The sequence below is a fragment of the Microtus ochrogaster genome, linkage group LG4 (genome assembly GCF_000317375.1).
Source record: "Microtus ochrogaster isolate Prairie Vole_2 linkage group LG4, MicOch1.0, whole genome shotgun sequence".
Lineage (NCBI taxonomy): Eukaryota > Metazoa > Chordata > Mammalia > Rodentia > Cricetidae > Microtus > Microtus ochrogaster.
The window spans coordinates 65,713,618-65,728,690 of record NC_022030.1 but is presented as its reverse complement, the minus strand read 5'-3'; the positions used below and the strand labels follow the sequence as shown (position 1 = coordinate 65,728,690).

The window sequence follows — 15,073 nt, the reverse complement described above, 5'->3', positions numbered from 1 at the left end:
GATAGATAGATAGATACATACATACATACATACATACATACATACAAGATAGATAGATAGATAGATAGATAGATAGATAGATAGATAGATAGATAGATGGAGAGAGAGATGATAGATGGATTGATAGAGATAGATAGTCAGTCTTAGGGTTTCTAGTGCTGTGAAGAGACACCATGACCATTGCAACTCTTACAAAGGAAAACATTTTGTTAGAGCTGACTTGCTTTTCAGAGGTTTACCCATTATCAGCATGGCAGAAAGTATGGCGGCATGCAATCAGACATGTGCTGGAGGGGAGTTGAGAGTTCAGTGTCTTGATCCACAGGCAGCAGAACAGAGACTGACACACATTGGCCAGGCTTGAGCATCTGAGACCTCAAAGCCCACCCCTGTGACAGACTTCCTCCATCAAGGCCACACCTCCTAATAGTGCCTCTCCTATGAGCCTGTGGGGGCGTTTTCTTTTAAACCACCACAGACAGACAGACAGATTCTGTAATTTCTCTTTTTTTGTTTGTCGTGTGTGTGTGTTTGAGATAGGGTTTCTCTGTGTAACAGCTCTGGCCATCCTATAACTCGCTTTGTAGACCAGGCTGGCCTTGAACTCACAAAGATCCACCTGTCTCTGCCTCCTGAGTGCTAGGATTAGAGATGTGCACCATCACTTCCCAGCTTGTTCAGTTTTTTTGTTTTGTTTTGATTTGTTGTTAATATTTTGAGGCAGGCTCTTACTATACACCCCAGTCTGGCCTGGCACTTGAGATGCCCCAGCCTTGGCCTCCCAGCACACCTGGCCTGGCCAACCTTTACCACTGGTAGACTGTGTAAGTCATATGCTACATCGCTTTTATCATGGTAAAAAACACATTTTGCCCTGGGAGAACCTTCCTTCAGGCAGAGCCTCCATCTGTAATCCAGATGGAGCTGTTCTTGGTCTAGAGGTCCAGCCACACCCTTTGCCAATTTCTGAAGCTCCTTAGGCATTTCCTTGGGATCCAGCTTGAAGAGTGCATCCTCATCAACAGATGCAGCACAGGCAGGGCCACTGAGAAGTCCCTGGGTGTCCTTGTGCGGGCCCAGCAGACAGGAGGGCAGCTCTGACCTAAGGAATGGCTAGTGAATGGTCCCTGCGCCGCGTGCCAGATGCATTGCCGGGTCCTGTTTTCAAGCATCCAAAAAACAAATAAGTGATTTATTTTCTGACCCCATGGGAGGCTCTGGGAGGGGTGGTCTCCCATGAAACAGCGAGCCAGCAGGAGCCTCAGACTCGGCTGGAAGAAGTCTTTGTGGCACTGGCCCCTTATCTAGTAGCTTAACTACTGGTTTTGTTTCAGTCTCACTAAGTAGCCCAGGCTAACCTTAAACTGGATATGTTTCTCAGCTCCTTGGGATGGCCCAAATTCTAGCTAGCATAGCAGAGAGGATGTAGATCAGGCCGTCCCTTAGCCTACAGAGATACACTGTCTGCCTCCCTCCCGGGTGCTGGCTTTATACAGGTTTATACCACCTGGTTAAAATGTTGATTTTTTTTTTTAAATGGAATCTGCCTGGTTTTCCTCCCCTTCTCACCTTTAAAAATTCAGTTCTCTTCAAAGCCTACAGTAACTACTGTTCTTACCTGTTTTTTTCTTCCTGTGCCTTTTTAAGTTTTATGCTGCTACATGTGATTGTATGCATAGCTAGAAAGGCTCCTTTCCCCTCATAACGTGTGTGCTCCCATAGAGCCTGCAGCGCAGACCCTCTCATGTAGCCCCTTTTGTTTATTTGGTTTTCTTTTTTTTTTTTTTCTTTTGGTTTTTTCGAGACAGGGTTTCTTTGTGGCTTTGGAGCCTGTCCTGGAACTAGCTCTTGTAGACCAGGCTGGCCTCAAACTAACAGAGATCCGCCTGCCTCTGCCTCCCGAGTGCTGGGATTAAAGGCGTGCACCACCACCACTTGGCTCTTATTTGGTTTTCATTATTGTTTCTAGGTTTTCCTTTTTCTTTTTTGGCACATGGTGTGTGTGCACGTATGTGTGTTCATATAGTGTGTGTGCATGTGGAGGTCACAAGTTGACACTGAATATCACATGTCTTCCTTTTTTACTCTCCACCTATTGAGAGAGGAAACTGAGGCAGGATCTCTCACCAAACCCAGAGCTCTGGGATCTGGCTGCTCTCCTTAGCCTGTTTACCCCGGCATCCCTGGTCTGTATTTCTCAGCTAGGACTTCAAGCTAGGCACTGTGTCTGCCCAGCTTTTTTTTTTTTTTTTTTGGTTTTTCGAGACAGGGTTTCTCTGTGGTTTTGGAGCCTGTCCTGGAACTAGCTCTGTAGACCAGGCTGGTCTCGAACTCACAGAGATCTGCCTGCCTCTGCCTCCCGAGTGCTGGGATTAAAGGCGTGCACCACCATCGCCCGGCCGTCTGCCCAGCTTTTATGTGGGTGCTGGGATCTGAACTCTGATCTTACACCATCTCCCCCACCCCACCCCCACTTATTTTTAAGACAGAATTTCATGTAGCCCAGGCTAACCTCAAACTTGCTACATAACTGAATTCTGATCTTCCTGCATCCTAAGTGCCAGGAATACAGGTACCCTTGGGCCTGGAAGTTCATGTCCCTGGAAACCTCTCCCCTTTCATCCACTCAGCTTCTGGGTAGCTGGGACACACTGTTTCAAACCTGTTTCTTACTTCCACCAGATCATGACCAACACTGGGAAGGCACGGCGGAAAGGCCTGGCCAGCGTGCAGTGGAGTGGGGATGAGCCCCTGCGGCGGCCCGTCACTCCTGGTGGCCACAGAACGGGGTGCCCAGTGTAAGTTTGGGATACAGGAAATGGGAGTCTATTTTCTTACGCTCTGCTTTGGTTAACTGCATGTAATATATATTAAAGTACACAATAAAGTGTTCTTTCTGGAAAGCCTTTCTCCTTGTTTATCGCTTGAGGAGTTTTGGAGGAAAATCAAGTGAGGTCCTATATCCCCGTACACACTTAGGCTTCTTTCAGGAGAAGTATGTGACTTTATAAAACCCTAGGGCTACCTCCAAAGACCACTGCTGGCCAGGGTCATTTCAGAAGGAAGCTGCTGAGCCATGGCCGATTCAGCCGGTTTGAACTCCTGCCCTGGCGTTCATTCCTCTGGTGTTCATTCAGCACCAGGCCCAGTGCTGGGACTGGAGTGTCGCAGCTCTGCTTTAGACAAGAGCAGCTATGTGGCCCGTGGCATGCACGGACCCTGGGTTCTACCCCCCAGCACAGGAAAAACAGATAGGGAAAGCAGCCATGTGCGTTTTCTAGCTGCCAGGCACTGCATTCTCTGTAGCCTGGTCTCTACCTCTTGACAGAAAAATAGAACTTCAGTCAGGTCACCTGGGCCTCTGGGCCTCCTGAAAGGCTTGGGGCTGAGCTGCCAGTCCCTGCCTGCCCTGTCTTTTCCTGGACCGGGAAAACTATAACCAGGTGTGCAGGAACAGTCCTAGCGCGCTGGCTGGGAGCCTGCAGTTCCCCACTTGGCCAGTAGTGGCCTTCTCCTAATAACCACACCGTGTTTTCCTTAGCCCCTATCACTGGACAGTTTGACATTTCCAGTTGTTCTGTGCGGCGACCTTATGATAACCAGAAGGCACTGAGCAGCCACGAGGGTGGAGATACCTGTCCGTGTGAGCTCCGCGCCACAGCTCCGGAACTCAGTGTCCACACCTGCTCTTGCCCGGCTTTATTGCCCTCTGGAATTTGCTGGGTGACACTTCCCACGCCATAGGTCAGCACTCTGGGGGCTGCTTGGCTAGCTCCCTTGTGCTTCTGTTTTTCGGTTTTTAATTTTTGATACACAGGTAAGTATATTGTGTCCTTTTCTCTCTCGCGCGCACAGCCTGCAGTAGAGCTGAGAGAACACCCCACTAAAGGAATTCGGGCGTTCACATCGCCTTTTCTCTCGCTCTTGCTCTCTGTGTGTGTCCAGCACAGCCTTTACGAATACCCTTGTCCTGTTTTTAAGAGATTCACTTCTTCTGTGTAGGTGGGGGTGCTCACGGAGACTAGAAAAGAGCAGCGGATTCTCAGTTTTTTGGGGTTTCGAGGGATTGCGACCACCCGACATGGGCGCTAATCCTGATCCTCTGATAGAGCAGCGAGCACCAACTACTGAGCCATCTTGCCTGACCCTTGTTTGTTTTGTTTTCTCAAGACAGGGTCTCACTGTGTCGCTCCAGATGCCCTGGAACTCACTATGTAGCCCAGGTTGGCCTCAGACTCACAGGGTGCTGGGATTAAAGGCTTGTGCCACTACACCCGGCCTTCCAGACCCTTGTTTTATATTTTGTTTGTTGAGACAAGGTCTCACTATGAATCACTGACTGACACAGAACTTATTACGTAAAGCAGGCTAGCCAGAGATTCATCTGCTTCTGCCTCTCTAGGGCTGGGATCGAAGGTGTGCTCCGCCAACCTGGCCTTCCTTTTGTATCACATGGTCCAGGTTGGCCTTGAACTTGCTGTGTGGCCGAGGGACAGCCTCACAGTCCTGTACCACCATACCTGGCCTATACAGCTTTTTGTTTCTTCATTTTTTTTCTTACTGAACTGTTTAAAAGAAGGTTCCAGACCCTCAGCATAAACCTCCTAAGAATAAGAACACCCTCTTAGATGTGCCGGTTGCCCTGGTGTGATGGTGTATCGTCTGTGTATTGAAATGTCACACTGTACCCATACGTATGTGCACACGCTGTGATGACTAGGTAGGAACAACCACTTGACCACACCTCCAAGCTTCCAGTAGTGTGAACTGTGTCACCATGCCTTCCTTGTCCTCCGGTGCGTCACTCACAGTTGAGGGGTTTCTGCCTTGGTCTGGAATATAGCAAGAGATGAGTACTGGTCAGCCTAGTTTAAAATGGTCCCTTGGGACAGAAGAGCAAGAGGAACTGATGAAATGCCTGTTGGGCATGGGAAAGAAAACAGTCTTCAACTTTTAGACAATAACTAAAGCCCTGGCTTCACAGCAAGGCAGCCATGCTGGAAGGACATTTCAGTCAGAGGTGACCGTGGATCTAACAAATTTAACACTGACCAGGGAGCACTGTTCATTCTTGGGCCAGGTGACCTGTCCTTGGGCATGCTTTTCCAGCACCTCTGGATCTGCTGTCCCCCCCCTCCATGAATTAGTGGCTACCCCTACGTCCCTCTGCCAGAATGAAGTGAGTCAGGGTCTCATTTATAGCCCAGGCCGGCCTCAAACTCACTATCCACTGCCTCAACCCCTTGAGTGCTGGGAATACAGGTGTGTACCACCCCACCACCTCCAAGTTCAACGTTGTTTTCATTTCTATGACTGATGGGGTGTAAACTCAGTCCTAGGGACCCAAAAATAAGTGAGCTATGACGCCTACCCTCAGAAGCACTCAGAACAAATCCTGTAACAAGAAAAGACATGGAGAGATCGGCTTGGTGTGACCTAAGGCTGTGACAGTGTTCAGAAAACCTGCAGCCCCCTGAGGGCCCTGAGGGACGGTGGTCGTTAGACTTCCTACCTCTGCTTCTTGAATTCACACTCAAGGAATCTGACTCTGCTCACAACCATGACCCCTTGGTAACCTTGCATTGCTTCCAGACAAATCCAGAATCTTAGGCCTCCTGGGGACACTTAGTTAATGTGTGTTTCACAGATTCAAGAGGCTGGGGCTTTCTGGGTCACTGGCTCTACCCTGTAATTTCCAGACCCGCACAGGGTACTTGTTACCGTAGTGATTATGATGAAATATCGACATGCCCAGTAGAGAAGGCTGGCTACCAAGCTATGGTCATGAACAGTATTGGAAATACGTAGGAGCATTAAGAATAGTTGATGACACGTAGCTCCTCACAATGTGATAATATGGTGTTGAATACAAAAGCAAACTGTAAAGTGGGATGACGGGCCAACTGTAAAGAGCCAGACTGGCCCGTTGGTCCAGGTTCTTTGGAGTTTATATTTGCCTTTTGTTTTTTCTCCCCTTTCGAAAAAAAAACCAAACGAAATAGGTGTGGTGGTGCGTGCCCTGTTTTTTAAGACAGGTTCTCACTCTACGGCCCTGGCTGGCTTGGAAGTAGAGTACGCTGGCCTCGAATTTGCAGAGATCCACCTGTCTCTGCCTCCCTAGGACTGGGCTTAAAGACTTCCACCACAGTGAGACAGGGTCTCAGGTAGCTTGTATTTAACTGAGGACGACCGTCATGTGTCTGTTCTCTTGCCTCCCCCTCCCAAGTGCCAGGTCAGAGGCCTGTGCCAGCATGCCTGGTTAACTCAGTGCTGGCGATCTATCCCAGGGCCCCAGGCAGGCTGCCAGGCAGGCTGCGTACCAACTGAGCCGCGTTCCCAGCCAGTTTTTTAAACACCGATTTAACCGCGAAGTGGTCACTGTGGATATTGTGATAGGGGCTGTTCTACACATCCTTTGTATTACCTAATTTTCTTCTTGATAAGCACTATCAAGTTTTATCAAGAACGGAAAGGCTGAGGTAAACACAGGCACACGACTCCACCTCTCTCAGCCTTGTCTTGGCTGTGCCTCGCAGAGATGGCTCCTCTCCACGTCGGCCTACCGGACCTTCCTGGATTCTGGAGGCCCTCTGCTCCATCTTGACACTTACTGCCCCTTTCTGTCCCTCCCCAGCTTCTCCTTCCTTTAGTCTCCCGTACACTTAGGTGCTCTCTGGTTACTTGCACCAGTCTGGACTTCCTCCTGAATGCTCAGTGACGTCAAGGATCACAGGTGACTTTACAGTTCCCAACTCTTGGCACCCTTAGGGCCCTCTGCACAGTTACTAACCCAGCTACCTCCCAGTGACTGTCCCACCCCTGTCCCCCGACACAGTGGGCTGGCCTTCTGCCATAACCCAGCTTCCTCCTGTGTGTTGGGTTCTGGATAGGGTCTAGAGCCCCAGTCTGGGGTCTTCACCCCCTCCTACTCACTGATAGCACCCCAGCCCAACTAGACGTGCCTCAGAGCACCCCAGCCAGTGTCTACAGGGGCAGCATAACAGCCTCAGCCGGTACCTCAGGGACTGACATGGACCCCTGCAACAGCCCAGCCAGAACTCACCCTTCACTCTTTGCCTCTGCCCTCTGCCCTCTACCCTCTGGGCCTTCACCAGAGCCACCTTTCCCTTCTGACCTTCCACCCTTCTCTCCTGCTATCCCACCAGGACCACAGAGGGCCTGTAGCATGAAGAATAAAAACCAGGAGACAGATATTGGGGTTCAGGCTGAAGATCAGAAAAGCAAAACAGCCAAGCCACTAGAGAAGTCTTACCTTTACCAAGGCTGGGATACTGCAGACTGAGCCCCGAGTCCCTGTCTCTTCCCGTTTATATTCCCCTTTAGTGCTGGATTAAAGACATGACTCCCTAGTACTGGGATTAAAGGTGTGAGCCACCACCACCAGGATCTGTTTCTGCACTGATCTTGTGTAGCCCAAGGTGACCTGGAACCCACAGAGACCCATCTGACTTTGTCCCCCCAAATCCTGGGATTGAGGGTGTGTGACACCACTGCCTAGCCTCTAGTGGCTTAGTTTTACCCTCCGATCTTCAGGCAAGCTTTATTTATTAAAACATAAATAAAGATCACTATAGAGGAATTCTAACACAGAATGTCATTTTTTGTTTTTCATTTGGCTCCTCGTCTCCCTCAGGATTCAAATCTAAACATCTTTCTTGTTCCTCTTTACCTTGCCCCCTTCTTTCCCTCCCTGGCCCCCAAGGAAACTGCAGCTCCGAGCTAGAGGCTGAGTGGCCCACTTCTAACTCACTGCAGGCCCAGCACCATGTTGAGAAGTCTCTCCGCATGGTTCCGCGTCTCCTTGTCTCTGTTGAACCGGAGGAGCTGATACTGATCGGCAGTCATTTTCCCTTATGTGACCCTAGGCAGGCGGCGTTGTCATCGAGCTGTGACTCACTAAAGCCCCTGCTGAGTCCATGGCCCATGTCTGCTTGCTGAGTGAGTGCTCTGTCACACACACATACAGCTAGAGACCCGTCTGTCCAGGCTGACGCACAGAGCCCCGGAGTGCTTGCCTGTCTCTCAGGGTCGGCTGGACCAGTGTCACACACACAACTAGAGACCTGTCTGTCCAGGGTGACGCACAGAGCCCCCAGAGTGCTTGCCTGTCTCTCAGGGTCAGCTGGACCGGAAACTGCCATCCATCTCCTCAACATGGGGCCAGTACAGCAACAGGCATCACTTGTCTCAGCTGTGAGCTTGCCTGCCTCTCTTCAGGGCTGACGTGACAGGATGTCACAGTTAGCCTTATCCTTTGAGAAGTGCTCTGTGCCTTGTTTGGTGGAAACACGAGGGGCCTTGAGCAACCTGCAGCTCTTGAGATGGACTGGTGTGTTCAACACATGCTAACCCTTGGAGTGCTGTGAAGTCACAAGGGGATTAGCAGGCATGAAGTCCAGCTGCCACCTTACAGGTCCTGCTGGCCTCTGTCGCTACACTTTAAAAAGGTTCTGCAGAGCCAGGCAGTGGTGGCACAGGTTTTAATCCCAGCACTCAGGTGGCAGAGGCAGGAGGATCTCAGTGAGTTTGAGGCCACTGTGGTCTACAGAGTGAGTTCCAGAACAGCCAGAGCTACACAGAGAAGCCTTGTTTCAAAAACAAAACAAAACAAACAAACAAGGTGGTTTATCCAGGCTCTGCTTCTCACCCCAGCACTTAGAGGAGGGAGGTAGGAAGGTCAGAAGTTCAAGGCAGTTCTCAGCCAAGTGATGAGTTCAAGGCCAGCCTGGGCTACTTGAGAGCCTATCTTTAAAAAAAAAAAAAAAAAAAAAAGCTGGTGGGTAAGCTGGTCCCGCGAGTAAAGGTTCTCGCTCACCACCAAGCCTGATGATCTGAGTTCCGTCAGCAGGTTCTCAGATGATGCAGAGAATCAACTGCTCCAAGCAACCTTCTGACCTCCTCCGTGTATGTGCCGTGGGGTGGGCACACAGGACAGGCGCACACTAAATAAATGTAACAATTGTTTAACTTCAAAAGGCAAAACTAACAAAAGTATGTTTTAAAATGTCCGTTTCCCAAAAGAATCCCAGGCATAGCCACCTCCTGCATCTCTTTTTGATGCCACCAAGCCAGCCAGCCTAGCTGAATCAGTGGGCTCCGGGTCCGTGAGAGACCCTGCTTCAGCTACCTCCCTGCTATCTGTATTTATTGTTTGTTTTGTTTCATGTTTTTCTGCAGGCTGGGCGACCACCTCGTTTCTCCCCAGAATGCCCAACAGGCCAGACATAGCTGCCTGCAGGCCCTACCAGCCACTCAGCCAGACATCCGCAAAGAGGGCAAACCTAGTGCTGCTGGGCGTGGCACACCCTCTCCATGTAAGAACCCTGTGGGTGCAGAGCGGGGCCTGAGCTCCCTGTTCAAGAATCCAAGTGAAGTAACAGCTGGTGCATGTCTGCTCCTAGGAAGCAGCCTGGCCTCAGCCACTGTTCTGGATCACAGAAGTCCACACTGACAGAGGGGTGCCGGGCTTGTCTCTCAGATCCTGCTGAAGCAGTGTGTCTACCGCTCACATCTAGCAGCTCCTGGAAATTGGTTTAATGGGAGACTTCGGCGTAGCCAGCTCAGTTTGCTATCTGGCCTAGTCCACTTTCCATGGCTATAACAAAATACCTACGACTGGATATTTCATTTTATGTGTGCCAGGGGTCAACATTGTGTGTCTTTCTCTGTCTCTCTCTACCTTGTTTTTTTTGTTTTGTTTTGAAAGATTTATTTATTTATTATGTATACAACATTTTGCCTCCATGTATGTCCCCACACAGGAGGAGGGCGCCAGATCTCATGACAGATGGCTGTGAGCCACCATATGGTTGCTGGGAATTGAACTCAGGACCTCTGTAAGAACAGCCAATGCTCTTAACCACTGAGCCATCTCTCCAGCCCTCTACCTTGTTTTTTGAGGCAGGGTCTCTCCCTGATTCTGGAGCCCACTGATTCAGCTAGGCTGGCTGACCAGCAAGCCCCAAAGGTCGTTGTTTCTCCCTCCCCTGTACTGGGATCACATGTGCACACTACTGTGCCCTGGTGTGTCTGTGGGTGCTGGGCACTGAACTCAGTCTTCGTGTTTTCAGAACAAATGCTTTACCAACTGAACTCTTTCTGCAGCCCCTGGGGCTGGGTACTTTAGAATAAGTTAACTTAGTTCACAGTTTAGGAAACTGGAGATTTAAGACCCGGTGTTTCCATTGCTTCAGCCTCTCGCGAGGGCCTCATTGGTTATCACAGCATGGTCAACAGCACTGTGATGGGCGTTCCAGACAAGAAGCCAGCATCCAAGGGTGCCAGGCTGGCTCTTTTGTTTTCATGGCAGTCATTCTTGAGGGGACCAATGAGATTCCCAGCATGATTGCCTCAGCACCCTCCCTAGGAGGTGAGACGGCCATGACCTAATCGCCATGCCCTAGACCTGATATCTACAGATGTCACCACCTCTGCACTGCCAAATGAACCTCAGGGGACATTCCCAAACCTATCTAAACCATCCCAATACAGCATGACCAGGTTCCAGCAACCCCGAGTGTCATGCTGAGGGTACATACAGCCATGTGTCTGCAGGCTCCATGGCATCAGAATGTGCAGCTAGACACACAAACAGCCCTGGGGCTGGGATGTAGTTTAAATGACCCAGTCAAGTAGAGTCAAACTGAAACTGGTGGGGCTTGAAAGTGTATTTTAGATGCCAGAGGGGAGAAAAAAGCATTTGGATCAGAAGTATACAGAGTATTTCTTTTTCTAATTTTCAGAAGGAAATTGCAAGGATTGCGATTGCCAGATGAGACTCTAACCTCCATTCCAGTAGGGAAAGCCACAGAATAGCAAATGCCATCTCAGGAGGACCTGATCTGTCAAAGGTTCCTGTGCCCAGACACTGAGGAACCCGCTAGTGACTGAGCCCAAGGGAGGTCCCTATGGCTTGCGGTGAGGGGGACACTCAAGGGTCCTTTTGGTTATGGCATCTTCAGAGGTTTTTGCCAAGTCACTGGCCAGTGGTTATCTGGTTTATTTGGCCTGCGTTTGCAGTTAGTCGTAAATCTCACTAGGTGTGACGTCACCGTGAGGGATGGGCTGGGCCATCCAGGGCGTCTGCTGGTCCTGCTGATGCAGAGGATGAGGTCTCTCACACATGCCAGGAAGGTTGCCTTACCACTGAGCCACACCACCAGCACCCCTTCCTGTCTTTCATATAGAGTCATGGTGCTGTTAGGGTCCAGGGTACTCGAGCTTGTGCGTAGAAATGACGAGGTGGCGCCGGTGGCAGCTGCCACAATCAATATTGATATTGACTAAGGGTGTAGTGGTACTGGTGTGTCATCCCAGGACACTCCACAGGGCGAAGGCAGTAGGACTACACAGATCCTGTTCAGGAAGGTGAGGAGAGAGAGGGGGACAGAGACAGATGGAGAAGGAAAGCAAGCGAATGTGAATTCGTTTCAGCCCTAACAGATTCCAGTTTCTTCCATGAATTCCATCGGGGCACTCCGCCTTGGTAGTCAGGAGAAGTTCCCAGGGCCTCCGCCTAGTATGGCAGCAGCTGCACCCCAGACCCTGGGGTAGCCATTTCTTCCGGATGAGCACACCCTGCTAGCCTGCTCCAAGTGCTGGGATGGTCTTCCAAGAGTCAGCTCCTTAACCCATCTGATTACTTGGCCAGTCTGGGTCCCCAGCTCTCCGCTGCCCCCCACTTCTGCGTCTGTCTCATTACACTGAGCCTCAGCCCATCTCTGTCACCATCTGCTAGCCAGGCCTCTGATACTGAGGCATTTGGTTTGCATTTGTTCTACGCCTGGTGTAGACTTCACCTCTCCTCTACCGTTCTTGCATCCTGGCCCATCCACAGCCACCTGGCCCCTGAGTACACTAATGTCAATTAATCCACTGACCGCTGCCCCTTCTTATGGGGTCTAAGGAGAATCTAGCTCTCATCAGCCCTGGCCTGAGGGAATGATGGTTTGAGCTCTCCCTGCCCCATCTTGTCCACTGTTTTATTTCTTCCCGTTGGATACTAGTCAGTCGGCCTGAGGAAAGTTCTTCCCCAGTCACCAGCACATAACTTGAGTTTCAACCGCACACCAGTTAGGCCCTGTATTCCAAGTACTCAGAAGCAGAGGTAGGAGGGTTGCAGCAAGTTCAAGGCCAGACTGGCCTACAGAGCAAGTGGATTTCAGGTCCAGCTGGGGCTGTGTCCTGAGATCTCACCTTTGAAAAAAAAAAATCACACAGAGTGAGCAGATGCGGGGTTCAGGTGCCCAGCACTGTCTGAAATAGACTCACTGCGGACGAGGCACCCCGTCCAGTGTGTCTCCCCAGTATCTGCTTGTGTGTGCTGGTGATGCCCTTTCCTCCAGATCCTGGCTCTGTCCATGGGCCCTTTTTCTTAGGTGGGGCCCCAGAATCTATAGTGTGCCCTGTGCCGGGAGAAGGACAAGAGAAGAGGGCAGCCTTGGCTGCCACAATAAAATACCTGGGTAAAAGCAACTTAACGGAAAAGGGCCTATTTGGCTCACAGTTTCTGACTACAAACCATCGTTGTGGGGAAGTCAAGGCAGTAGGAACCGGAAGCAACCAGTCACATCACACCCACGTGCAAGAGCAGAGGGCAGTCAGTATGCATGGATGCCAGTGTTCACTTCTTTTCTGCATCCTTATACCATCCAGGATAGCCTGCCCAGGGAATGGTTCCACCCACAGGTTTCCTATTAATCAAGGGTCCCCGCCCACAGGCCCACCTGATCTAGACACGGCCCGCATTGGGACTCCCTTCCCACAGGATTCTAGACTTGTCAGGTTGGTAATAAAACTCACCATCAGAGCTAGGCAATGGCGATCCTAGCACTCGGGAGGCAGAGGCAGGCATATCTCCAAGTTCAAGGCCAGCCTGGTCTGTGGAGCCAGTTCCAGTACAGCCAGGGCTACGCAGAGAGACTTTGTCTCTGTATTGATCCTGAGAGAGAAATTTATCAAAGATTGGGAATGAAAAGAGATGAAGAAATTTCCTCCTCAGGACAGAGCCCCCACATAAAGTCCAACATGCTTTTGGGAAGCCGTCAGAGCCTGTGGCAGGCAGTAGCTAGCCCACTTTTTGATTTCCAAGGAGACCCCTCTCAACAAGGCAGAACCTTCATTTTAGGCCCAGGTAACGGCATCCACTTTGTGCACTGAGACAGGAACAGGTTGGCTCACAAGCCCTTACACTCTGCTTTGCAGTTTGTGGGAGTTCAGCCTGTGAACTTCATGAGCAGACCTACAGTTATCCACATGGGACCTTCCACTTGTGAGCAGGCCCTGGAAATGTGAACCAAAATGCCAGGCATCATGGCTTTATGAAATTACGAAAACACAAAACTCATGTGCCTATAGAACTATATTCTGAGAGGCATCGGTTGTCAAAAATGGGGAAAACATTTTAAATTTTATAGCCTCTATAATTATCCATTCAATAAAAGATTTTTGGCAACTGAAATATAAGAACTGGGGCTGGAAAGATCCCTCAGTGGTTAAGAGCACTTGCTTCTCTGGCAGAGGACCTAGGTTTGGCTCACAGTTGTCTGTAGCTCCAGTTCTAAGGTGTCCAACACCTTCTTCTGGCCTTGGCGACCAGGTGCACGTGTGGTAAACATGCATAAATGTAGGCAAACACTCATGCACATAAAGTAAGAATAAATACATCTTATGAAACTACAAAAAAAATAAAAGAAGAAACTAACCATCAGCTTGGTATGGAGGACACATCTTTAATATCAGCCCTAGAGAGGCAGAGGCAGGTCGCGGTTGCCTGGTCTACATAGTGAGTTCCAGGCCTGGGAGACCCAGTCTCAAAAACACAAAACAAAACTGGACTGGACTGGCTTAGATGGCTTGGATTCCCAGCATCCACATGACGGTTCACAACCCCCTGTAAACTCCAGTTCCAGAGGTCTGTGTGCCTCTTTCTGGCCTCTGAAGGCTCCTGTGTTCACATGGTGCACATGCATACACTCGGGCGCACACATACACCCATAAAAGAATAAACGACAACAACAAAGATTTACCATCACAGGAAGGATGGAACAAAAGCCTCAGCAGGGGCTCCCGGGAGCTCACCATTGTTCCTCTCTCCTGCTGTCACTGTGCTGTCCCTGGACCCAGACCTCAGGAAATCCAGGGCCTAGAGGTCTTTCCTGGCCTGGTGGTAACCTTGGAAAGCTGGGAGTGGAGGTTTTCCCCATGTAGAGCCAGTGCCTGGTGTGCGTGCACTCAGATCGTATGCAGTAGGCACTCAGATCGTATGCAGTAGGCTGAGCCTTTGTCCCCTGGTCCTAGTTCCAGCACACTGCTCAGCGACTGCAGACAAGCCCTGCCCTGGCCCCTCAGAGAAGAGAGTCAGAAGCCGCAAGTTCTAGGCCCAGACATACTGGCAACAAAACTACCCTTTAGGTTCCATATTGGAAATGGATTTCTTGTTTGGGTCAATAAAAACTTTTCGGTCTGGATTTGAAAGGAAATACAGGATAGGTTCCTTTATACTTAGTGTAGAACTAAGAAGAGAAAATGAAAAAGACTGACTAGGTGGTGGTGCACTCCTTTAATCCCAGCACTGGGAGGCAGAGGCAGGTGGATCTGTGAGTTCAAGGCCAGCCTGGTCTACAAGACCTACTTCCAGGACAGTTAGGGCTGTTACACAGAGAAACCCTGTCTCAAAAAACAAAACAAACAAAAACTATGCCTCCCAGCCTTGTGTAGAGATGTGAACAGGCCAGGGAGACAGTCCCATGACTATTGGCTGGCTTCCCCAGAGGCAGAGAGGAGACTGGCGGCTGCACAGGAAGGGGCAGCCCTCCCATACTGTGCCCCTTGCCCATGAGATACCAAACTGCAGGGCTAATAAGCCCAGGTCTGTGAAGATCAGGGCCTGGGAGCCAGCACATGTAGGCCTGGGGTCGGTTCTTCCATGGTTGTGTAGCCCAGCCCAGGAAAGAACATCCTAGGGGGCTCCAGGGCAGGTGTGTACTGGGCCCTGTTGTCTCCTAGGGGGCTCCAGGGCAGGTGTGTACTGGGCCCTGTTGTCTCCTAGGGG

At 50.4% G+C, this 15,073-nt stretch overlaps 1 protein-coding gene across 3 annotated transcripts in view; it reads left to right on the top strand.

Annotated features, from left to right (window-relative positions):
- Positions 1 to 15,073, top strand: part of Armc9 (armadillo repeat containing 9) — a 133,424-nt gene that overhangs the window by 106,491 nt on the left and 11,860 nt on the right. For all 3 annotated transcript variants that reach the window (XM_026786155.1, XM_005361765.3, XM_026786154.1), the window contains 2 exons: positions 2,683 to 2,798; positions 9,199 to 9,335. In XM_026786155.1, the coding sequence (XP_026641956.1) occupies positions 2,683 to 2,798; positions 9,199 to 9,335 (253 nt within the window). The remainder of the gene's footprint in view (positions 1 to 2,682; positions 2,799 to 9,198; positions 9,336 to 15,073) is intronic.